The 26173-nt window shown below is 49.7% G+C and overlaps 1 protein-coding gene across 1 annotated transcript; it reads left to right on the top strand.

Annotated features, from left to right (window-relative positions):
* Positions 1 to 784: 784 nt before the first annotated feature.
* On the top strand, positions 785 to 26090 carry LCK (LCK proto-oncogene, Src family tyrosine kinase). Its single transcript, XM_028113884.2, has 13 exons — positions 785 to 901; positions 16754 to 16863; positions 17141 to 17222; positions 17416 to 17506; positions 17739 to 17837; positions 17969 to 18072; positions 18226 to 18375; positions 18667 to 18819; positions 18967 to 19146; positions 21762 to 21838; positions 21931 to 22084; positions 22168 to 22299; positions 25436 to 26090. Exons 2-13 carry the CDS (start codon positions 16759 to 16761, stop codon positions 25636 to 25638), a joined length of 1530 nt encoding a protein of 509 aa, XP_027969685.1. The 5' UTR covers positions 785 to 901; positions 16754 to 16758; the 3' UTR covers positions 25639 to 26090.
* Positions 26091 to 26173: the final 83 nt, after the last annotated feature.

The following is a 26173-nucleotide window of genomic DNA, read 5'->3' as shown; positions in this document are numbered from 1 at the left end:
GTGTTCCCTCTCTCGCTGAGTCTCTCTCTGTCAAATAAATAAAAAAAAAGAAGAAGAAGAAGAAGATGGTGGCAGGCCCTACATTTCTCGCAGGGGCTGTGGCTCGCCTCTCCCTGAATTAGAAGTCTCGCTCTAATTAGTGGGTGTTGTCCTGCCCTCTGCCCACAGCAAGGGCTGTAACTCGGTAGTCTTGAACAGGCTTCAAAGGGGTTGTCCTGCCTGCTTCCTTAAACAGCTTGCTGTCTAGCATTCTGTCTCTAAGGAGGGTGTTAGCTACCCTCTGACTTTAAAAAAGTTACTGTCCCTTGCCCTGAGATGACATGACTGTCGTTAGGCCGCCATGTTAGCCTGACATCTGACTGTAACATACGGTGTTCGGCTCACCAACTATTTAGCAGGGAGAGTGTTCTCTCCTCTGACTGAAGTGGAGTTATCTTTGCCCTCTCTAGACTGTAACGAAAGGGTCACTCAGCTTTCAGACCGTGACGGCGGTGCCACTTGTCTTTCACCAAAAGCTGAGTGTATGTCTGCTTGCCCCTTGCTCACTGGGGTATAAAGGCTGCCCTTGAATCTCTCATCCAGGTACACCCTGGGGGGCAGGAGGGAGGTTCCATTAAAGGTCCTCTCTTCAGCTCCTCAGGAGAGATCTAGGACCCCCAGGGGCTGAGGAGTGGGGGGCTATGGCAGCAGGAAGCTTGGGGTACTGGAGGCTTGTGGTTGGGCTGCTGGGGCCCGGTTGGCTGCAGAGCCCTCAGGAGGAGGCAGGAAGTCAGGGTGGGACGTGGGCGCGCTGAGACAGGAGGTGGCTACCTCAGTGAAGGGAGCTGAAACTGTGTGTGAGCAGCCAGGCTAGGCCAGGAGGACCATGTGAACGGGGCCAGGGGGCTCCTGGGCTGGGCAGGTAAGGAGTACTGGAGCAGGGGTCTAGGGACTGCAGTGGGAGGCCCGGCAGCGGGGGCTGCATCTGGGCATGGGGCTGGGCCCCTGGGCATTCAGCAGCCCTACAGGCTGGGGGAGAGAAAAATCTTGCAGGAGGTCAGGTGGGTGGTAGGCAGTGCTGCTGGTAAGGAGTAGCCTTACCTGAGTAGCCATTGGTTCTGGCCCCTGCCACACTGACCACCACCGGTCCCTACCTCGCTGGGAGCCTTTTCTTGGAAATCTGGCACATGGACTGTCAGGTATTAAAAAGGCCTTCAGAAATCCCCAAGTCCAGGGGCGCCTGGGTGGCTCATTCTGTTAAGCGTCTGCCTTCAGCTCAGGCCATGATATCAGGGTCCTGGGATCGAGTCCCGCATCGGGCTCCCTGATCAGCAGGGACTCTGCTTCTCCCTCTCCCTCTGCTTCTGCCCTCCCTCCTAACCCCACTCGTGCTCTCTCTCTCTCTCTCTCTCAAATAAATAAATAAATAAAATCTTTAAAAAAAAAATCACCAAGTCCAGTCCTGATCCCATGATGGATGAGCCTCCTGAGGCCCAGAGAGGACAAGCCCTCCCTCCCCACAGTCACTCAGCAAGGCAGAGGTAGAGCCAGTCCCTGGGAGAAGGTGATGGCCTAGGCTGGGCCATCACCATCCATGGGGCAGGGTGATGGTCAGGCTTGAGTCCCGGGACCCAGGAATCCTACTGATTGCTGGGGCAGACGCCAGTGACAAGAATCTTCTGAGTGAGAGAGAGAGAGATTGAGAGAGAGAGGAATCACCCAGAACATCCAGATTGACACCTGAGAAGTGATTTTAGGCTCAGTGACCAGCAGTGCTGGAGAGGTGGAAGTGTCTTCTGTTGGAAGTGGATGGATATGTGAGGGCATGTTTATCATCTGGGTTGGGGCCTCCAGGGCGGAAGTATCTGACCGGAGGCTGGGTAGTTGAAGGACAGAGAATGGAAAGGGAAGGGCAGAGGAAGGGCTATTTTTAACCGAGACAGGGGTGCAGTTGGCCCTGGGCAAGGAACGTCTGCACTTCCATCTGGAAAGTTGCCATTCCTGCCCCTGCCAAGTGTCACAGGTTGTCCCCTCCACTTGGTTCTTCTGGCTTCCATACCCCCCCGCCAATGTGTGTGTAGGACCAACTGGTCTTGCTGATTGCTGCTTCAAACCCCAGGAAGGTGGAGGCCCAGGAAGGCATCGTCAGCTATCTGCCCATCCCCTCACTTTCTTCTGAGCCTTCAGTTTACGGGGGGCATCCCCATGTGAACCAGACTTTCCAGGTTTCCCTTGCCCTACCCTCTGCCATTGGAGTTTTTCTTGACATACAATTTCCACCTAGTCAGCATGTCCCAGCCTTTCTCTTGTCTCCAAGTCAAAGGCCTGCAGCCTTTTGTGGGGGCCGGAGAACACACTGTCTCTCCCTGTGCTTCAGGGGGGCTCATCTGCACCCTGAATCTGCACCCTTCTCATCCAGCATCTGCTGATAGATGACTCAGGGTCCATTGCCCTCGTGGCTCAGGGATGGAGGTTCTCCTCAAAGGGTAAAGGGCCAAATGATGGGGCAAGAGAATGAAATGAGGTTCTCAGAGAACAGAAGACTTCCCTCAGGTGATCTGGAAGGCTCCCTGGAAGAGTCAACACAGTTCTGGGAAGGACAAAGGCCCATTTTGGAAAGTACTTATGACATGAGCCCAGGTCACTGTCCCTAGTTTCTGTTTCTTGGGTACCATGAGGGCATAACAAGACCAAACGCCAGAGAGTTAATGGGTATGATGTAGGGCAAAGAACACAGGTTTCAGGGTCAGGCTGACCCAGGTACAATGCCGATTCTGCCATTTCCTTGAACAGTATTGACTTCACCTCTCCAGACTCCAAATTCCGTAAAGAGGCAAAAATAAATCTCTCCCTTACAGAATGCGTGTGTGGGGACTTTGTGATGTGCCGTGGGTTGTACCTGACACACAGTAGGTGCTTAACAGAGGTTAGGCAGCCTTCCTCCTATAAATGGGGCACCAAAGGGAAGGTTTTTCACACCCAGAATTATTATACCTACTCAGCACCTTGGCCGGCCAGCAGACCGCTCATTCCCTCACACTTGTGGTGTGGCTTTGCAAATGAGCTTGTTTCCTGTATATAGTGGGTGTGAGAGAATTCTAGACTGAGCCACAGGGTCTGCCTTAGAGGAGAGTCCCACACACATAACTTCATACACACACACACACACACACACACACACACACATCTTATCCCAAACACCAGACATATCATCAGAAAATGTCCGTGTGCAGGTATGGGCAGAAGCAGAGGCAGGTTCTACACACACAACACACACTGGATCTCACAAATCTGTACACACCCCCACAGGCTGATGACTTCAAGGTCAAGCTCAGTTCAGTGAAATCAATGCTGAGGGGAGCTGGGGGTGGGGGTGGGATGGGAATAGGCAAGACCAGGGTACCATCCAGGGAAGTGGCCTCCAACAACAAGCTTTGGCATTGGCTTTAAAGTAGCTGGTGCTGCATTTCCAATGCTTGTTCTAAAGAACACCAGTTCCATGAGGCACCTGGCAAGAGAACGGTTCTAGGGCCAAACCAACATGGCCTCAGCTCCAGACTGGCCCATATTAACTTCCTGGTCAATGTCAGCTTGTTAGCACTCTGAAAACTCCCCAAGAGATGGGACCTGATCAATTCTGTCTAACTCAGCATTTCCTAAACTTCCTTGGTCCCAGAAGCCTTTTTTCCTGGATGACCCATTCATTCCATGCCTACCTTTCCTGAGACAAGGAGAGGAACGGAAGGGTAGGCTCTGCAGCGAATCCTCCTCAAATGATTGTGTCTCTTGGCAGAGTTTCTGGGTCGGTGGTGGCTTGTTGTTTTTTGTTTTTCAACTACAAAATTAGCACATGGCCTGTCGTTAAAAATCCAAACAATACAGGGCGCCTGGGTGGCTCAGATGGTTAAGCGTCTGCCTTCGGCTCAGGTCACGATCCCAGGGTCCTGGGATCGAGTCCCACTTCGGGCTCCCTGCTCCTTGGGAGCCTGCTTCTCCCTCTGCCTCTCTCTCTCTGTCTCTTTCTCTGTCTCTCATGAATAGATAAATAAAATCTTAAAAAAATATATGTGTATATATAAATTTTTAAAAAATCCAGACAATACAGAGGCATAAAAAGAAATATAAGAAACACAGCCCCCTCTGGTCTCACTGCTGGGATGTGTTCACTGTGAACAATTTGGTGTGCATCTTTCCAGATTTTCCTACGGACGGCTGCAGCCGAGTGTAGTGGTTAAGAGCCCCATCTCTGGGGCGCCTGGGTGGCTCAGTTGGTTAAGCGACTGCCTTCGGCTCAGGTCATGATCCTGGAGTCCTGGGATCGAGTCCCGCATCGGGCTCCCTGCTCAGCAGGGAGTCTGCTTCTCCCTCTGACCCTCTTCCCTCTCGTGCTCTCTCTCTCATTCTCTCTCTCTCAAATAAATAAATAAAATCTTAAAAAAAAAAAAAAAAAAAGAGCCCCATCTCTGGAGGCAGACCAAGTTTCAACTCGCCACTCCGCCACTTATTTGTTTGTTATGAGGCCTTAGACAAATCGCTTCACCCTGTTTGTGCCTCAGTTTTTGCATGTGTAAAATGGGGATAAGAATAGCCTTTACGTCATAGGATTATTGTGAGAATTACATGAAAACATGCAAATAAAGGCTTAGCACAGAACCTGGCTGAAAAGAATCCCTAAATATACACATTTAAATGAAATAGGCTTCTATGCTACATTCTGTTCTGTAACTTCCTTGCCATGTTTTTTTGTTTTGTTTTGTTTTGTTTTGTTTTTTTGCTTGCCCTGTTATATCCGGGATGTCTTCCCGTGTCACTACATGGAGATCAACCTCATTTTTAGTGATTTTAGCTAAACGTCAACTTGGTAAATGGGTGGCGGTGGTGATTTTGCAAAGCTCCTTCCTGACAAGTACGGCTGTTTTGTGTTGCCAGTGTTGTTGTGAGTCACAGACAGTACCAGTCACTGAGCTGAAGACAGGTCTATGGCCTCCTGTGACATGGAGTATCCTGCCAGAGAGGGCAGGGCCCAACGGACAGGAACCTCTCTATCTGCTCACCTCTGTGTCCCCAGCACTAGATCAGAGCCTGGCACATAGAAGTACCCGTTAAATTTTTGTCAGTAGGCTGGCCAGTTAGGAAAATGGTGCCTCCTCTAACTCACCAACAGAGGTCTAAGCCCAAAGTTCCGTCTCACATTGCAGCATGTCCCGAAATAAGGCTTGTGCCTCTCTGGCGTGGAGTGATTTTAGGGGGTAATGAATGTGAATTTACATATGATATTATGTGTTTGTTTTAATGGATACTGATTTCTATCTATGGCTGGTGATACTGGTTTTCCATTTATGTATGGTAGCAAAGTTTCCATTTTAGGTAAATATATTAGGTGAAAAGGTGGTATTAAAGGTGAAAAGGTGGTCTGTGGAAGTGCCCAAAATCACAAAGGAGAATGAAAATGATTGATAACTGCTAATGTTAGCATTTAGACTGGAAAATGTTTAAGGCTGATGCAGTGAAATGCGCCTGCTAGCCTCAAATAGCAGTTAGAGTTGACCTTTAAACAACAGTGGGTTTGTGCTCTGACCACACGTAGTCGAAAATCCACATATAAACTTTGATTGCCCAAAAACTCAACGACAGTTGACCGTCGAATAATGCGAGAGTTTAGGGGCACTGACTACCAGCGCAGTCAAAAATCCACGTATAACTCTGATTCCCCAAAAAACTTTACTAATAGCGTACTGTTGACCAGAGCCTTACTGATAACATAAATAGTTGGTTAACGCATATTTTGTATGTTATATGTCTTATATACTGTATTCTTAAAATAAGCTAGAGAAAAGAAAATGTTATCAAGAAAATAATAAGGAAGGGGCGCCTGGGTGGCTCAGTCGTTAAGCATCTCGGGTCATAATCGGCTCAGGTCATAATCCCAGGGTCCTGGGATCGAGCCCCACATCAGGCTCCCTGCTCAGCAGGAAGCCTGGTTCTCCCTCTCCCACTCCCCCTGCTTGTGTCCCCTCTCTCGCTGTCTCTCTGTCAAATAAATAAAATCTTAGAAAAATATATATCTTTAAAAATAAGCTAGAGAAAAGAAAATGTTATTAAGAAAATCATAAGGAAGGGGCGCCTGGGTGGCTCAGATGGTTAAGCGTCTGCCTTCAGCTCAGGTTATGGTCTCAGGATCTCGGGGTCCCGGGATCCAACCCCGCATTGGGCTCCCTGCTCGGTGGGGAGTCTTCTTCTCTCTCTCCCTCTGCTCCTCCTTCTGGCTTGTTCTCTCTCTCTCTTGCTGTCTTCAAATGAATAAATAAAATCTTTAAAAATTTTTTAAAAATTAAAAAAAAAAGAAAATCATAAGGAAGGCAGAGCCCCTGGCTCAGTCGGTAGAGCACGTGCCTCTTGATCTCAGGGTTGTAGGCTCGAGCCCCATGTTGGTTGTAGAGATGACTTAAAAAGAAAATCTTTAAACAAAAAAAGAAAGAGGGGCGCCTGGGTGGCTCAGTTGGTTAAGCGACTGCCTTCGGCTTGGGTCATGATCCCGGAGTCCTGGGATCGAGTCCCACATTGGGCTCCCGGGTTGGCGCGGAGCCTGCTTCTCCCTCTGACCCTCTCCCTTCTCATGCTGTTCCTCTCTCTCTCTCTCTCAAATAAATAAAATCTTAAAAAAAAGAAAGAAAAAATTTCAAAAAAAAAGAAAAAGAAAATCATGAGGAAGAGAAAATACATTTATAGTATTCTGTAAAATATCCACAAGTAAGCAGAGCCATGTGGCACAAACCCATGTTGTTCAAGCGTCAACAGTGTTCTCATTTATTTAGTTCTTAGCATGTATCGAGCCCATGATAAGCACTTTATGGGATCATCTGTATCTCACAGGTAATACCTACAGCATCTCTACCTGCAGGTCCCACTTTATTTTTTTTCCCAAGGTTTTATTTCCTTATTTGTCAGAGAGACAGAGAGAGCAAGAGAGAGAGCGTGCAGGTAGAGAGAGCGGCAGGCAGAGGGAGAAGCAGACTCCTTGCTGAACAGAGAACTCGATGTGGGGCTCGGTCCCAGGACCCTGGAATCAAGACCCGAGCCAAAGGCAGATTCTTTTTTTTTTTTAATTTTTTATTGTTATGTTAATCACCATATATTACATCATTAGTTTTTGGTGCAGTGTTCCATGATTCATTGTTTGTTCATAACACCCAGTGCTCCATGCAGAACGTGCCCTCCTCAATACCCATCACCAGGCTAACCCATCCCCCTACTCCCCTCCCCTCTAGAACCCTCAGTTTGTTTTTCAGAGTCCATCATCTCTCATGGTTCGTCTCCCCCTCTGACATACTCCCCTTTTCTTCCTCTCCTGTTATCTTCTTCTTTTTCTTTTTTCTTAAAATATGTTGCGTTATTTGTTTCAGAAGTACAGAACTGTGATTCAACAGTCTTGCACAATTCACAGTGCTCACCGTAGCACATACCCTCCCCAATGTCTATCACCCAGCCACCCCATCCCTCCCACCCCCAACCACTCCAGTAACACTCAGTTTCTTTCCTGAGATTAAGAATTCCTCATATCAGTGAGGTCATGTGATACATGTCTTTCTCTGATTGACTTATTTCACTCAGCATAACACCCTCCAGTTCCATCCACGTCGTTGCAAATGGCAAGATCTCATTCCTTTTGATGGCTGCATAATATTCCATTGTGTATATATACCACATCTTCTTTATCCATTCATCTGTCGATGGGCATCTTGGCTCTTTCCACAGTTTGGCTATGGTGGACATTGCTGCTATAAACATTGGGGTACACGTACCCCTTCGGGTCCCTACATTTGTATCTTTGTGGTAAATACCCAGTAGTGCAATTGCTGGATCGAACGGTAGCTCTAATTTCAACTGTTTGAGGAACCTCCATACTGTTTTCCAGAGTGGCTGCACCAGCTTGCATTCCCACCAACAGTGTAGGAGGGTTCCCCTTTCTCCACATCCCCGCCAACATCTGTCGTTCCCTGACTTGTTAATTTTAGCCATTCTGACGGGTGTGAGGTGGTATCTCATTGAGGTTTTGATTTGGATTTCCCTGATGCTGAGCGATGTTGAGCACTTTTTCATGTCCAAAGGCAGATTCTTAACCGACTGAGTCACCCAGGTACCCCTGCTGGTCCCACTTTAATTCCCATTTTGCAGATGAAGGAATGGAGAGAGTCTCAGAGAGGTTTATTTTTATTTTTTCTTATAATTTTTTAAGAGATTTTATTTATTTATTTGATGGGGGGAGCACAACAAGGGGAGCAGTAGAGGGAGAGGGAGAAGCAGGCTCCCTGCTGAGCAGGGAGCCCGATGTGGGGCTCAATCCCAGGACCCTGGGACCATGACCTGAGCCTAAGGCAGAAGCCTAACCGACTGAGCCACCCAGGCAGCCCCCAGAGAGGTTTAGTAAACTGCTCTGAGGCCTTCTGCCAGTGAGTGCCTGGGAGGCCTTGGGATTGACCTTGTGTCACTCAGACATTGATATGGTGAGCTGAGACTCCATGACCTGCAGACTCCCAGAACCTTAAATAAAGCATCATGGCTTGCCAAGTTGTAAGTAAGGCTCCGTCCATCCTGATAAAACCCGCATGTCACAAAATGTGCACAGAAGTCCACAGGGAGCAGACTCACTAAAAGGGATTAGCAGTACATACAAGTTACTAGTTGGAGGGCCTCTACCAAAAATACCAGCTTTAGCATCACTGCTCTGTAGCCCATTTTTCTGGCGATAATTAACTAACAATCAGTTTTATGGTCAAGCCACTCAGATTTGTGAGAATAAATCCATCTTGTTTGCATTGAAGAGAAAGCTTAACTTTTTGTTCTCTATGGTTAAAAAAAAAAAGAGTTGTTATATCACAAAGGAACACATGAAAAAGGAGGGAACTCAGAACACATCCCTCTTTTACCCATTAGAAATCTTTTGCCATGCCTACCAACCCTGATTCTTGAGTACGAGGGACGAGGGACCCGTGTGGGTCACCTCCAAACCCAAGGCTCTTCATGGAACATATACAACTTTGCTAACAACCAAATCTCGGCCAAAGTAAAAGATCAAGAAAATGTTTTAGATGATTCCCGACCAATTTTGCCACAAAGTCGCCCAGGGCACCATGATGGTCTGCCACGCGATAGCCTACCTGCTCTTGGCTAAGAAACCCGGGCAAGAAGCTGGCACACATTATGGACAGAATGTTAGATAAATGAATAGCTTTTATCTAAAACGGGTTTAAAGGAGGAAAAGGGTTGCCTTTTTTTTTTTTTAAGGGGACACAACACATCCTAGGCCCAGCCAGCTGAGATAATGTCTATGGAGTTGATAAAGGTGAACGAATTGGCAAGAATTGGAACTCATGGTGATATGAACCCTAAACAGGTCTGGGTTCAGATGATCCAGGCCAGGAGCTGCACGTAGCCTGGGATTTTTGATCAGTTCTACCAAGTGATCAGGGCCACTGCGTGTATTGGGCACTATGCTGAGGGGCACGAAGGGGTGGGGACCGAGGTCCAGCCCTCACTCTACTCTCCAAGTGTAAAACCCCAGGGAGGGGTGGCTCTTTATAATTGGCACAAGGTGCTCTGTGGACCACGGGTAGCTCTGAATTTCACTGAGAACATAACAGACCCTGAGAGGAGGTCTAGATCTACAAAATCCCTGCTATTGACCTTGAATTCCTAAGTTGGGAGAAGAGAATGTCCTTTGTCATTCACCTCAGAATCCACCCTCATTGCTGGTTCTGAGAACCCTGAGGATTCTCTGGATCTGTTTTTTCTTCTTTTTTTTCTTTCTTTCAGACAATGAGACATTTGTTTATTATTTTTATAGATTTTATCTATCTAATTGAAAGAGAGAAAGAGAGAATGAGCAGGGAAGAGGAGCAGAGGAAAAGGGAAAAGCAGACTCCCTGCTGAGCAGGGAGCTTGATCCTAGGACCCCAAGATCATGACCTAAGTCAAATGAGTCAGTCGCTAAACCGACTGAGCCACCCAGGTACCCCTGACAATGAGACATTTATATTAAGATTTAATTTTGATTTTCTTTTTACTGACCTCATTTATTAACCTGGTTAGATCATTTTGGCTACCCAGTAATTTTTGTCAAACTAAGACGAGAAGGATGAGACCCACATTTTGTATAAATAGATGTATCCATATATGACCTCACAATTACACAGGGACAAGCGCAAACTATGCATCCCCCCATTCTGTGATACATCCATCTGCACACACAGCCTCAGACAAACCCACGGGCATGCACACAAAAGCATGATGCTCACTGAATCATATGCCTTCATATACACAGTCTTGCACTCACCAGTCAGGTAAATGTACATTCAGAAGCATGCATTCTAGGTGGAAGGAGAATTGCCTTGGAGAAAAAGGCCTTTGTTAACAGCACAATGATCAAATTTTTTTTAAAGATTTTATTTATTTATTTGAGAGAGAGCGAGAGAGATCACAGAGGGAGAGGAAGAAGCAGACCTGCCGCTGAGCAAAGAGCCCAATACGGCGCTCAATCCCGGAACCCTGAGATCATGACCTGAGCCAAAGGCAGACACTTAACCGACTGAGCCACCCAGGCGCCCCATGATAAAATTTTTGTTAAAGATTTTATTTATTTATTTGAGAGAGCGAGAATGAGAGAGAGAGAGAGAGAGCACATGAGAGGGGGGAGGGTCAGAGGGAGAAGCAGACTCCCCGCTGAGCAGGGAGCCCAATGCGGGACTCGATCCCGGAACTCCAGGATCATGACCTGAGCCGAAGGCAGTCGCTCAACCAACTGAGCCACCCAGGCGCCCCCCCATGATAAAATTTTGATGAAGAGTGGCTCCCCACCCTGTCAGACCTGCCTCCCTGCCCTGTTTCCTCCATGACCTCTCAGGATCCTCCACCCGCTTTGGTCTTCCCAGGGAGTGAAGAGTAGAGGAGGGTACCTTGATAAAAGGAGTAGGGACCTGATTTGAGTTTCGCCTCTGCCTAGAGTCCTCACGTGCTCTTGGGGAAATTATGTAACCTCTCTGATCCCCCAGCTTCTCCATCTTTTGTTTTTTAAGATTTTATTTATTTATTTGAGAGAGAGAGAATGAGAGATGGAGAGCGCGAGAGGGAAGAGGGTCAGAGGGAGAAGCAGACTCCCTGCTGAGCAGGGAGCCCCGATGTGGGACTCGATCCCGGGACTCCGGGATCATGACCTGAGCCGAAGGCAGTCGCTTAACCAACTGAGCCACCCAGGCACCCCCCAGCTTCTCCATCTTTTAAAACAAGGCTGGTAAAGTACACTAGTGCTTCTAAACTCTTCCCTCCCAGACTCCTTGGCCCCTTCCCCTGTTGTACTCCCCACCCTCCTGGGTCAGGGATCTTGTGATTTTGAAGTTTTTGCCTACTAAACTACTTCGTTTAAGTACTCACTTTCATGTTCTCTAATTCAAATTTTGATCAGAGACAATCAGCATGCACTGAAGAAAGAGTAATATAATTCGTCAAACTAAGAAACAAATTACAGTACAATTTAGGTTTTTGTTTGTTTGTTTGTTTTGTTTTTTTTTAAGATTTTATTTATTTGACATAGAAAGAGAGAAAGAGAGAGGGAGAGCCAGAGAGACAAGTGGGGGAAACAGCAGAGGGAGAGGGAGAAGCAGACATCCTCCCCCCACCCCCCAAGCAAGGAGCCTGATGCGGGGCTCAATCCCAGGACCCTGAGATCATGACCTGAGCCGAAGGCAGCCGTCTAACTGACCGTCTAACTGACTGAGCCACTCAGGCGCCCCTCCCTTTAGGTTTTTTAAAATACTGAAATAACCTGCAGGCCTCCCACATTATCCTGGGGCCTCCCAAGAGCATGGAGCTCCCAGTAGCTGGGAGCCACTCACCAAAATCATCTCTGGCATTGCCAGATCCTACGGTCTCATGCTTGCTGCCAGGCCCTACACTCCATAGTTCACACTTTTATAGAGGGCAGGATCTGCTCCCTGCAGCCCGAGAGCTCCAGGACCACACAGCAAGCCGTGGAGGAAACACTAGGGGTCAGCTTCCCAGAGGAGTTAGAGCTCCTTTTGGCTTAATCAAGACACAGCTTGACTTTTTCCTCATTCCTGGCCCCAGTCTTTGGGAACGTCAGGTCCTCTCTGGGAGGCCCAGATTTAGTCCAGGAAATAGGTCTTGTCTGCGTGCTGTCCTGGACCCTGGCCCGAGGCCTTGGGGCTCTTTTCCCCTTCTCCCCTCCCCGAATGACCAGGTACCAGCTTCCAGCCCTGTGGTTTGCAGTCTAGACTCCTGGCCCTTCACTGGCCTCTCCTCCCTGCTGAATCCAAACTCCTTCACTTACCTCAACCTCAAGCTTTTGTCCTCTCTCTCTTACTCTTCTCTGAAGCCTCTGAGAATGTCAGCCTGGAAGGGACCTTACAGATCTAAGTCCAACTCCAGCTAATGTTGGTGTTCTCTCTACAATATAACCAACCTGTGATCTTCCAAGGTCCGTTTGAGTGTCACAAAAACAGGATGCTCACGGCCTCACTCGATAGCTCAGCTCATCTTAGGCTGCTTCCAGATGGTTATCAGTGCTTCTCTGGAGGCTTTTGCTGCTCATTAGTTCCTAGCCATAATAGAATTAGGTTTCAAAAAAGCCATTGGCAGGGGCACCTGGGTGGTCAGTCATTAGGCGTATACCTTCAGCTCAGGTCATGGTCCCAGGGTCCTGGGATCAAGCCCCACATCGGGCTCCCTGCTGAGCGGGAAGCCTGCTTCTCCCTCTCCCACTCCCCCTGCTTGTGTTCCCTCTCTCTCTGGGTCTCTCTCTGTCAAATAAATAAATAATCAAATCTTATTATTTAAGGCAGACGCTTAATGACTGAGCCACCCAGGCGCCCCAATAATAAAATCTTTTTTTTTAAGATTTTATTTATTTCTTTGACAGATAGAGACATAGAGAGAGAGGGAACAGAAGCAGGGGGAGTAGGAGAGGGAGAAGCAGGCTTCCCCGTGGAGCAGGGAGCCCGATGTGGGGCTCGATCCCAGGACCCTGGGATCACGACCTGAGCCGAAGGCAGCCGCTTAACGACTGAGCCACCCAGGCGCCCCTCCCAATAATAAAATCTTTAAAAAATAATTTATTTGTCAGAGAGAGAGGGAGAGAGAGCACAAGCAGCGGGGGAACAGCAGGGAGAGAGAGAAGCTGGCTCCCTGCTGAGCAAGGAGCCTGATGCGGGGCTCGATCCCAGAACCCTGAGATCATGACCTGAACCAAAATCAAGTCAGGCGCTTAACCGACTGAGCCACCCAGGCGCCCCATAAATAAAATCTTAAAAAAAAAAGCCATTTGCAGTCATAGATGAATGGTTGAGCAGGACTTCTCAAATGTCTCTCCCCCACATTCCAGGACTCCTAACAGTAGAGGGGAGAGTGAATGTGTACCCTTTTCCTTGAAAGTCTCTTGATTTGGCTTAAAATTCCACGTACGTTTTGCATGTTCCTCCATAATAGATCTGTTTGTTTAACTATATGAATAAGATCAGATAACACTCATGTTCTAAGAAGATGTACACCCATGACTTCTGGTACCCATGACGGGTTCTGAGTATCTCAGTTTAAGAAACATGAGTTTCTAGTAAGGAGGATTATTTACCAATCCCATTCTCCCACCCTCCGAAGTAGGTGCTGGGAGGGCAGAATGAGCAGTGATGGAAGTCTTTCTAAGCCCTAAGCTAAGCTAACATTTGTGTAAGCTTATGAGAAAGGGATGATGATCCCCACTGGACAGGAAAAGAAAAGTGAAGCTTGGGAAGAACGATTTCAGCAAAGTCATATAGTAAATGTCAGAACTGGGGTTTGAACTTAGGTCTCTGACTCTGAGGCTTGTCCTTGAGTCTTTTTTTCTTTTTTAGTTGAAATGTAATTGACATGTGTCCTTCAGTCTTGCAAACCCCAAAATCTCCATTACTCCCCACTTCTGCTTGGTCCCAGCATGTATTAACATCTCTAGCTTTGTTCTGTCCCAAAGAGGTTGTGTGAGTTTAATTTTTTAAAAAAGATTTATTTATTTATTTATTTTTAGAGAGAGAGTGTGCCCAAGCCAGGGGAGGGGCAGAGGGAGAGAGAATTCCAAGCAGACTCCCCGCTGAGTGCAGAGCCCGAGGAGTGGAGGGGGGCTTGATCTCACAACCCTGAAACCATGACCTGAGTTGAAACCAAGAGTCAGAAACTCAACCGACTGAGCCACCCAGGTGCCCTGCGTGAGCTTAATTTTTTTTTTTTAGGATTTATTTATTTGAGGGAGTGGAAGGGGCTGAGGGAGAGGGAGAGAGAAACTTAAGCAGACTCTGCACTGAGTGGGGAGCCCGAGGTGGGGCTCAATCTCACAACCCCAAGATCAGACCTGAGTCAAAACCAAAAGTTGGACGCTCAACCAATTGCACCACCCAAGTGCCCCCACGTGAGTTTAATTTTAAGCAGGTCTCTCTGGGCCTCCGTTTGCTCATCTAAAATCAGAAGTTAGACTTGGTGATTTCTAAGACCCCTGTAGATGGGAGAGTCTGTGCATGAACCCTACACATACCAACATTTATTAATGACAAGTAGTTCTGGCTGCTGGGACATTCAGGCAAATAAAGCACAGCTTCTGTTCTGAATGAACCCCCCCATCTCATCAAGGGGGTGGGAAAGGCAGTGGGACTGGCACATCAATCCATCCAGTCATGGCACTCAGTGCTAACTGACGACTGTGTCTGAGTAGAGTGTTGTAGGAACAGGGTATTGGGAGGGCTTCACGGGGAGGTGATATTTGAGCTGAGCCCTAAAGGTTGAGTTAGCTCAGTAGGCAGACAAGAAAGCATTCATGGTAGGGGAACCACATGTGCAAAGGTATGGAGTAAGAAAATAGTAGGGGATGTTTGGGAAAGGCAGGGGTAGCTCAGAATGAAGGTTGTGTGAGTGTGTGTGTGTGTGTGTGTGTGTGTGTGTGTGTGTGTGTATCAGAATAGAGTGTGGAGGTGGATTTGATCTTGATATTAAAGGGTCATGGGGGAGGACCTGGGTGGCTCTGTCAGTTGAGTGTCCCGCTCTCGGTTTTGGCTCTGGTGGTGATCTCAGGGTCATGGTGTTGAGCCCTATCAGGCTCTGAGCTTGGCAGAGGGGTCTACTTGGGATTCTCTCTCTGCCACCTGCATGTGCTCTCTCTCTCTAGAATGAATAAATAAATCATTATTTTTATTTATTTATTTTTTTTATTTGACACAGAGAGAGCACAAGCAGGGGGAGCAGCAGGCAGAGGGAGAGGGAGAAGCAGGCTCACTGCTCGATCCCAGGACCCCAGGATCATGACCTGAAACGAAGGCAGACGTTTAACCGTCTGAGCCACCCAGGCGCCCCTATTATTTTTTATTTTTAAAGATTTTATTTATTTATTTATTTAAGAGGGAGCACGAGAGGGAGAAGCAGACTCCCTGATGAGCAGGGAGGCCAACCCGGGCCTTGATCCCAGAACCCTGAGATCATGACCTGAGCCGAAGGAAGACACTCAACAGACTGAGCCACCCAGGTGCCCCAATAATTTTTTTTAAAGGGTCATGGGGCTCTTGGGTGGCTCAGTCAGTTAAGCTTCGGACTCTTGATCTTGGCTCAGGGCTTGATCGCAAGACTGTGAATTTGAGCCCCGCTTGGAGCCTACTTAAAAAAAAAGGGTCTTGAATGGTAAATTGAATTTTACTGAGGACTAGTGCTTTCTAAGCCGTTCTGAGGAGCAGCCCTAGGGAAGGAGGTATCTCAGGACTCCTAGGGGCTTCACAATGACGTCTCTGCTCTGTTTCAGGCAGAACAGCCCCATTTTTACCTGCTTTATCTATGAGGTTCTGCTTGATTTCCATCTGACAAAAAGTTTGTCAGATTTACATATGACAAAAAGTTTCCACTGCTTAAGCAAACAAACAAATAAAAAAGTTATGGCCAATAGCAACACTGAAGGGTTTTCTGCTGGTGAGAATCAGAACCCTCTGAAGGAGGGGTTCCTGGGCGACTCTGTCGTTAAGCGTCTGCCTTCAGCTCAGGTCATAATCCCAGGGTCCTGGGATGGAGCCCCGCATCCGGCTCCCTGCTCTGTGGGAAGTCTGCTTCTCCCTCTCCCACTCCTCCTGCTTGTGTTCCCTCTCTCGCTGTGTCTCTCTCTGTCAAATAAATAAAATCTCTAAAAAAAAAAAAAAAGAACCCTCTGAAGGAGACTTGTTCTGGGGAAGGCTGGGGCCTGATCTCTGACATTAGGGAGCAGGAATCTCTTATTCAGCTTCCTGAGCCAGAGAGGGGAGTTGTAATTAGGAGGTGGGGCATACACGCCTCTCTGGTAGGGGAGGATCAAAATTTAGGGCTCCCCCAGGGCCTGGGGAAGTGTGTGTGATCTCTAGTAGGTAGTCCTCTAACATGGGGGATGGGAGGAAAGAGAGGGTTGGGGGAGAGGCAGGAAGTGGGCAACTAGGCTAACAAAGGTATCTGTGGCGGTTTGCCCATCCCAGGTGGGAGGGCGGGGCTTAGGGCTCAGTGGGGGCCCATGTGTGATTTTACTTGTGGCCCCGGGGCTCAGAGAGAGCACCAGTAGGGAGCTCCTTACCCGACCCACTCGACCCATTTCAGCTTTTCTGTGGCTGGTGAATGGGGATGGGGGCCTGACAATCTCAGGTACTTCCGGAAATTCCCAGGGCAAGGCCCTAGGATGTCTAATGTTGGGGAAGTAGATCTTAGGGGAGCCCCTTCAGCCCCCTCTCCATTGCCCCAGGGACCATGGGCTGTAGCTGCAGCTCAAACCCTGAAGATGACTGGATGGAAAACATCGATGTATGTGAGAACTGCCATTACCCCATAGTCCCACTGGACAGCAAGGCCACGGTAAGAGGCAAGACGGGGGACTTGGTGAGGGAGTTGGGTGGAGTATACAAGCCAGAAGGAAATGGACCACCACTGGAATAACAGAGTAGCCCTTTCTCCTTGGAAAACAGAAAGGAAAGGAGGTCCAGAGAGGGGAAGGGACTCTCCTGAGTAGTCGGCAAAAGCAGGGATAAGACCCAGCCAAGCTGGAGAAGTGAAAACAGGGCAGCGGGGAAGGGAGCCAGGATCTGACTCAGGTTCTTGCTCTCTGACCCCACTTTCACCCCCCACTCCACAGCTGCCCATGTGGAATGGCTCTGACGTGCGGGATCCACTGGTTACCTACGAAGGCTCCAACCCCCCAGCCTCACCATTGCAAGGTGACCTCACAACCAGCAGGGCCTGAAAGTTAAGGGCCATGGATCCTCGGCTGTGGGCCTCCATCTCCCTATTCACTCTCTACCCAGCCTTGCCTCTCTTGCCCCCGGTCTTCTCTGCTACCCTGTAATTCCTGAACTCTCTGCTCCCAGCCTAGTCCAGGCTGGTTCTCCCTGACGCCCTCTGTCTTTCCAGATAACCTGGTTATCGCTAAGTACAGCTATGAGCCCTCTCACGATGGAGACCTGGGCTTCGAGAAGGGTGAACAGCTCCGGATCCTGGAGCAGTGAGTGCCCCCTCCCCGCCACCCATCCTTGCCCTACCGGAGCATGGGAGGGAGCAGGGATTCCCTGTATCGCGGTCCCTGACTGGCTTGCAGCGGGGGGCCCTTGGGACAAAATAGGAGGCTCCAGAGTGCTGGGCTGGAGGGTGGGGTGGCATGGTGTAACGGGGGGCTCTGAAGGTTTCCAGCCCAATCCAAGTCCAAGGAGACCCCACCGACGGCCTCTGTCGCGCAGGAACGGCGAGTGGTGGAAGGCGCAGTCCCTGACCACGGGCGAGGAAGGCTTCATCCCCTTCAACTTCGTGGTCAAAGCGAACAGCCTGGAGCCGGAACCGTAAGTGGGGACTCCCGGGGACGAAGGGTGGGAGCAGAGGTGGGGTGCTAGGGCTGGTGGTGAATGCTTGAGGGCGATGGAGGAGGAACTGACGAACCACAGTCGACGGCCTTCCCTTCTGCCTTGTGCAGCTGGTTCTTCAAGAACCTGAGCCGCAAGGACGCTGAGCGGCAGCTCCTGGCGCCCGGGAACACGCACGGCTCCTTCCTGATCCGGGAGAGCGAGAGCACCGCGGGTGAGCCGCCGGGCGGGGCCGGGGCCGGGGGCGGGGCCGCAGCGCCGAGGTGTGGGCCGGGTGATCCCCGGGAAGGCGCGCGGGCCGGGGGCGCCCCTCGCAGGAGGCCACCCTCCGGCTCTTCTGCATTCGTTCACCGATTCTTTCATCCAGGATCGTTCTCACTGTCCGTGCGGGACTTCGACCAGAACCAGGGAGAGGTGGTGAAACATTACAAAATCCGTAACCTGGACAAAGGCGGCTTCTACATCACTCCCCGCATCACTTTTCCTGGCCTGCACGAGCTGGTCCGCCATTACACCAGTGAGCCCTAGCAGGGGCCCCTCAGACGTGCTCCTGAGGCTCCTTCACCTGTGCCCTACCAGCCTGCCTCCCCTAAGTCCCTCCCAGGGGTGCCCTCCCCCCATCTTAGTATGCTCCTTCATTCCCCGCAGTGGGCGAAGTGCGGTACCCGATAGCCCAGTGTCGGGTGACAACCCCACGCATCCCCTGCCAGTCCATTTCCCCTGGACGGGGACTTGGCCCGGTGGGGACTCACGGGGACACCCGAGTCCGCCGTATTGACGGCCCTAACCCCCTCCCTTGTGCTCGCAGATGCTTCGGACGGGCTGTGCACGCGGTTGAGTCGCCCCTGCCAGACCCAGAAGCCCCAGAAGCCTTGGTGGGAGGACGAGTGGGAGGTTCCCAGGGAGACGCTGAAGCTGGTGGAGCGGCTGGGGGCTGGCCAGTTCGGGGAGGTGTGGATGGGTGAGTGAGGCCCCCCGGGACTGCGGGGGAAGGGGGAAAGGGGAGTTGTCCGCTGAAGTCGTGAGACTCCTGAGACAGCATCCGGGCCAACTACCTGGCTCCGGGGGCTCGGGCTCCCAGTGATTCCCCAATCCCTCCCTGCCCCAGGGTACTACAAGGGGCACACAAAGGTGGCAGTGAAGAGCCTGAAGCAGGGCAGCATGTCCCCCGACGCCTTCCTGGCCGAGGCCAACCTCATGAAGCAGCTGCAACACCAGAGACTGGTCCGGCTCCACGCGGTGGTCACCCAGGAGCCCATCTACATCATCACGGAATACATGGAGAACGGTGGGTGCCGTCACTGTGATCAACTGCTGGGGGGCGCTGCCATCTCCTCTGCCCCTGATAGAAGATGGAGGAGATCTGCCTTTTCGCCTGGCTCAGCACCGAGGGCTTCTCGTTTTCCTGGGTCCCTAAAGACTCATCACTAGAGACGGGAAGAGGGTGTGATGTCTGCCTGTCTGGGAGCCCAGTCTAAGGTGGCAGGCAATCGAAGAGCTTTCACTTCTCATCTTCCCTGACCTGCAGTCCTACCTTGATCTTGGGATGCTTGTATTTTTCAAGTTTTTATTTACTTGTTTGAGAGAGAGAGAGCGAGAGCGAGAGAGAGAGCGAGAGCGAGAGAGAGAGAGAGAGAGAGAACAGGCAGTGGGGAGAGGCCGAAGCAGGTTCGCCACCCAGCAGGGAGCCCAGCTTGATCCCAAGACCCTGGGATCATGACCTGAGCCAAGGCAGATGCTTAACCCATGAGCCACCCAGGCGGGCCAAGATGCTTGATTTCAAATGAGTGGGTCTCTAGCCCTATTTCTCTCTTCCTTTTGTCCCTGACCCTTGGGAGGGCAGATCTGCCCCAAATCTCTCTTTTTCAGTTCTAGGTGAGCCCCTTGCCCTCCCTTGGACTGATTGAGAGCGCCCAGAAAGGTGGATAGAAGTTTCTAGCTCCCCCCAAAAAAAAGTTTCTAGGTCCAGCTTTGTCACCAGTTTGCCGTGACACAGGCCAAGTCCCTGTCCCATCTCTGGTGCTCATTTCCCCAGAGTATAACATCAGAAATCTGGACGGGCTTACCCAGAAATGATTTAGAGTAGTCATTAAGGGCTCTAGAATCACCTGCCTGTGTTAGAATCTTGCTTTCACGATTGTGTGGCCTTGGGCCAATCACTTCACTGCTCTGTGATATGGTTTCCTCATCTGTAAAATGGTGATAATAATGGTATAGTAACTTTCTCATAGGGCCTTTGTGAGGATGAAAGAGTCAGTGTATATAGAGCAGGTAGAATAGTGTCTGCAATATATTAACTGCTCAGTAAGTTTGTGTTGTCATCTGGCTCTGATTCTTTGGGCGTATAAGATCTGTCCACCTTCCAGGAAGGGAAAAAAGCTCTCTCTCTCTTTTTTTTAAAGATTTTATTTATTTGACACAGAGAGAGAGAGTGAGAGAGAGACAGCACAAGCAGGGGGAGCAGCAGGCAGGCAGAGGGAGAGGGAGAAGCAGGCTCTCTGCTGAGCAAGGACCCCGATGTAGGGCTCGATCCCAGGACCCTGGGATCATGACCTGAACCAAAGGCAGCCACTTAACCGACTGAGCCACCCAGGCACCCCGGGAAAAAAAGCTCTTAATTGGCTAATGGATTCTGGAAGTAGCAAATAGGTTTTACCCTGTGGGCCAACTTCAGTTGGTAGTTGCTTAGAGTTCTGTGTTGAGGAGGATTCTGAGGTTCATTGGAAACGAGTGCTGGGATTGATCAGCAGCATCTGCCATGGATCTGTTGTAGGGGTGGCAGTACATACCTCCATATTTGCTGTGTCTGGGGGAGCCTTTTATCTTTGGTGACTAATTCAGCGCCCGTAGTGGGGATACTTAGGTTGTTGCCATCTTTACACAGGGTTTTAATCTCTTGAGAAGGGCTAGCAGTCACTAGCTCCGTTCCAGCAACTCTCAACCCTGGTCTTCCCCTAGTCACCCTCTGCTCCCAGACGTGGTCCCTCAGCCCCCCAGGCACCTCTTTCTATACTCTATTCAATACCTTCAGCACACATTTATCACTGCTTACTTTGGACTGGGCACTGGGAACATGGACGGACAAAACAAGGCTCCTGCTTTCAGGGGAAGTTCATTTTCATTATGTGGCACAAACTCTAGGAAAACCAGAGTTTTGCCACAGGAGAGTTCCAGCATGTCACGGGGAATGTAGATAATGATGCAACTTATTAGGCCTGGTAGGGTCTAGAGAGGCTTCCTAGAGGAATAGTCTAGCTGAGCCATGAAAGAAAAGTAGAATTTTTAGCAGACAGAGATGGGACAAAGAGACTTTGAAGTGAGAGCCCAGTGGTCTATGTGAAAAAAATCTCAAAATTGTCTAGAGTAGGTGAAGTGAAAGAGGCAGGAGTGGGGGCGGGGCGCCTGGGTGGCTCAGTCGTTAAGCGGCTGCCTTCGGCTCAGGTCATGATCCCAGGGTCCTGAGATCGAGCCCCACATTGGGCTCCCTGCTTGGCAGAAGCTTGCTTCTCCCTCTCCCACTCCCCCTGCTTGTGTTCCCTCTCTTGCTGTGTCTTTCTCTGTCAAATAAATAAAATCTTAAAAAAAAAGGGGGGGGAGTGGGGGAGAGAAGAAACTACAGTATGGACCATGCAGGGCTTTGGACACCTAGCTAAGGAGTCTGGACTCTACCCCATTGGTGACAGGAAGCTTACAGACTTCTCCAAGCATGCTCCATCCTAGGCCCCAGGAAAAGACTTCATAGATCCTGGGTACCTTCACCCTGAACGCACACTTCTCCATTCTCACCCCTTATTCTTCTTTCCACATGTCAGATACTGCTTCTAGACAGCCAATTAGGGGAGAAGGGTCTGGGAGCTTTCTGCTGGGGCAACTTGAGTGAGCAACTTTTGCTTCTGCTCACAGGGAGCCTGGTGGATTTCCTCAAGACCCCCGCAGGCATCAAGCTGACCATCAACAAACTCTTGGACATGGCAGCCCAAGTAAGGAGACTGGGGAGGGGCTGGAGAGGCGCACAGCCCAGTGGGATAAGGATGTCTCGCCCAGGGCTGCTGACCTCCTACCTGGTCTGCAGATTGCAGAGGGCATGGCATTCATTGAAGAACGGAACTATATCCATCGTGACCTGAGGGCTGCCAACATCCTGGTATCTGACACCCTGAGCTGCAAGATTGCAGACTTTGGCCTAGCACGCCTCATCGAGGACAACGAGTACACAGCCAGGGAGGGTAGGTGTATGATATAAGGGAAGTCTGGGGCCTGCAGGGTCTGGCCAAGCAGACCCAGGTGACCTCACTCTGCCTCCCTCCAGGAGCCAAGTTTCCCATTAAGTGGACAGCACCAGAAGCCATTAACTACGGGACATTCACCATCAAGTCAGACGTGTGGTCTTTTGGGATCCTGCTGACGGAGATTGTCACCCACGGCCGCATCCCTTACCCAGGTCAGGGCCAAGGGCAGGAAGATGAAAGAGTGTTCGGGAAAAGCAGCAAATCCATGTCTGTCCACTCACTTCATCTGTCCCTGGTTCAAATTCTGAATCTTTCTAGCTGCTTTTTCCGTATTCACTCAGGACTCCAGCATGCCCAGTCAGGTGCCATGTCTCCCAGGGCTGGCTTCCATGTCTGTCTTGATTTCTCTCCTCCTTCAATAATCGCAGCTCTTTTCTTAAGTTCTGACTCGGGCAGCCTAGGATGGTAGAAGTGGATCTGGCTCAGGAGGGAAAAGGCCTGCCTTTATTACCAGATCTGCCACTGATGCTAACTTTCTGTTTGGGTTTGATCAGATCATTCTTTCTCTCTCCATCTGTAAATTATGAGGTTAGAATAGTACCTGGCCCATACTAAGCACTCAAGAGTGTTAGGTTTTATTATTATTTTTAAAGATTTATTTATTTATTTTAGAGAGTGAGCGAGCTGGGGGAGGGGTGAGGGAGAGGGAGAGAGAGAATCTCAAGCAGACTCCCCACTGAACACAGAGCCAACTCGGGGTTTGATCTCATGACCCTGAGATTAAGACCTGAGCCAAAATCAAGAGTCAGATGCTTAACCGACTGAGCCACCCAGGAGCCCCTAGGTTTTATTAATAATCATCATTTTGGGCAAGTGACTTCACCTCTCTGAGCCTCAGTTTCCTGATATGAACAACGGAGACTATTTGTGAAAGAGCTTGACTCCCAGTAGGTACTTACTAAACACTGACTTCCCTTCCCTCTGAAACTTTCCATCTAAAGAATGAGAGAGACATATAAATGACTAATTCCTACCCTCTCCCATCCCTTCCTCTAGCCTGCAGACAAAGTCCTTTACCCCTGAATTCAGCCAAGACAGATGGAATTTTTTGAAAGGAACTTGCTAGGAAATTCTGGGGAAAGGAAATGGAACACAAAGGGGAGAGAGGTCACAGAGTACAGTGGCCGGATATGCAGAAGCTTCCCACATCCCCAGAGCACTATGTACAGAATTTTCCTCCTAGAAAGGTAAAGGCACCTTAGAATCAGGTGAGAGCCTGAAGGACTACTATGCCCAGGATTGGCCCCATCACAGAGTCCAAGGGCAGCACGGGGGCTAGAACCACGTTGCAGTTATCCTGCCAAGCATCCTTACTGCTCCTCCACTGTGCCCACAGAGGTGGACCCATGGAGAATTTCTCTGTTAGAAGAAAAAAAAGCATGGGGCACCTGGCTGGCTCAGGTAGTATAGCATGCAACTCTTGATCTCAGGCTCATGAGTTCAAGCCCCATACTGGGCATGGAACCCACTTAAAAATCAATAAATCAATAAATCAATTAACTAATTAATTTTTAAAAAGATAAAAAAAGCATTGAAAGCATGGTGATAATTGGCAACTGACACATGGCTTCAGGGTCAGGGAGACAATGGGGAGTAATGGTGACCTGGGTGAACTTGCATCTGCTCCAGAAGATGGTTGCTACTAAGACATAGGGACCCCCAAAACAGATCTTTTCTTTTCTTTTTTTTTTTTAAGATTTTATTTATTTATCTGACAGATAGAGAGATAGCAAGAGAGGGAACACAAGCAGGGGGAGTGGGAGAGGGAGAAGCAGGCTTCCCGCTGAGCAGGGAGCCCGATGCAGGGCTTTATCCCAGGACTCTGGGATCGTGACCCGAGCCGAAGGCAGACTCTTAACGACTGAGCCACCCAGGCGCCCCCCCTTTTTTTTCAAGATTTTTAAAATATGTTCATTTGAGACAGACAGAGAGAGAAAGAGTGAGCATGAACAGGGGAGAGAAGCAGAGGGAGAGGGAGAAGCAGACTTCCTGCTGAGCCCGGAGCCTGATGCAGGGCTCCATCCCAGGACCTGAAGATCATGACCTGAGCCAAAGGCAGACGCTTAACCATCTGAGCCACCCAGGTTCCCCCAGATCTTTTCTTTTTCAAGGGAAGCCAAAACTTGGAATTTTAGGAAAATTTGCCTATATCCAAATATTGATGATTGATTCAAATTATTTAAAAACACAGCAGGGCGCCTGGGTGGCTCAGTCGATTAAGCATCCAACCCTTGATCTCAGCTGAGGTCTTGATCTCAAAGTCCTGAGTCCAAGCCCCACACTGGGGAGCCCACTTAAAAATAAAGAAATAAAAATAAAAATAAAAATACGACAGGGGTCAAACCAAAGTATGTCTGTGGGCTATATTTAGGCTGGGTGCAGACTATGTGTTTGCATCCTTGACTCTAGCCATGGGTATTTAATTCCCTGGTCCATGTCCTCTAATTTCCTGGTTTTAAGGGATGTGGCCCCCAAATTATTTAATCTGGGTCATTGAGGGGCCTGCTGAACCTCCCTTATGCAGAGTCTGCTTTGCTGGGGTCCAGGGCCCATCTGGCTTCCTGATGCAGCATGTCATGTGCCTGGCCCCAAAGCCAGAGAAGCCTCACCCTTGTGTTGTCTGTGGACTCCCATGCCCCTGGGCCCTGACCACCCCATCTTTCCCCACCAAATCATAATAATCACAGATATTCTTCATTCAGCATCTCCTCTCCAGGCCCTATATTTGGTGCCTTATATGCACTGTCTCATTCAATTTTTTTTAAAGATTTTATTTATTTTATTTGAGAGAAAGAATGAGAGAGAGAGAGAGTACATGAGAGGGGGGAGGCTCAGAGGGAGAAGCAGACTCCCTGCTGAGCAGGGAGCCCGATGCTGGACTCGATCCCAGAACTCCAGGATCATGACCTGAGCCAAAGGCAGTCGCTTAACCAACTGAGCCACCCAGGCACCCTCTCATTCAATTTTCATAACAGCTGTATGAGGTAGGAGCTACTCTTAGGTCCATTTCCCAGATGAGGAAACTGAGGCTCAAAGAGGGGAGATGGCTCACCCAAGGTCTCACAGTCAACATGTACATGTTATTGGGTGCTTAAGCCACAGCCGACACTCCAAGTGGCGTGACTGAGATTTGGCGGGTACCTGAAGCATATGGTCTTATTATTGGTGCAGACCGAGATCATTTTGGATTGGTGCTCACACTGTGCCAGTTAAATATTCTGAACATCACCCCTGCCGTGGGTGTCTAAAGCCTGGAGTCTTGATATTGTTTCTCCCATCAACTTCTAGGGATGACCAATCCTGAGGTGATTCAGAACCTGGAGCGAGGCTACCGCATGGTGCGACCTGACAACTGTCCCGAGGAGCTGTACCACCTCATGATGCTGTGCTGGAAGGAGCACCCAGAGGAACGGCCCACCTTTGACTACCTGCGCAGTGTGCTGGAGGACTTCTTCACAGCCACAGAGGGCCAGTACCAGCCCCAGCCCTGACAGACCTAGCTGGCCATGGCCCGGAGCCCTCCCTCCATCTAGCCAACCTGGCTGGGGGTGATGCAGTTCTTGTGTCATACCCATGTGGCCTATGCACATGTGGACTCTGCGTGTGAATCCCACCCACGTGTGGCACATCCACTTCTTGTGTGTTATACGGGGGTTCAATAGTTGTGTGGGCTTTGCACAGGTGTCTTGTGCATGTGTGGTATGTGTATATATGTCTTGGGCACCTGTTCAAGTCGTCCCTTTGCGGGCCGTTCTACTTCCCAAGACCACCAGAAAGAAGAGCGACGCCTGTGATTGACACCAGCTTCTGCCCACCCCCTTTTCCTTTCCCCTAGCCATCAAGAAGCTCCTTGAAGGCTGGGACCTTATCTAATACCTCTGTGTGCTCCTCCTTGGTGCCTGGCACACATCGGGAGCTCAATAAATGACTCTGTGTTGATGAAGATTGTACATCTCTCAGCTCCCCACTCCTATCTCCTCTTCCTTGGGAGGGAGGAATGGGGGTTCAGAAGATGGAAAATAAGTC

This window comes from Eumetopias jubatus, unplaced genomic scaffold, assembly GCF_037043125.1.
Source record: "Eumetopias jubatus isolate StellerSeaLion01/CBP00866 unplaced genomic scaffold, mEumJub1_p1.0 scaffold_4, whole genome shotgun sequence".
NCBI lineage: Eukaryota > Metazoa > Chordata > Mammalia > Carnivora > Otariidae > Eumetopias > Eumetopias jubatus.
Note: the sequence above shows the minus strand (reverse complement) of the source record. Positions and strands in the feature narration are given on the sequence as shown.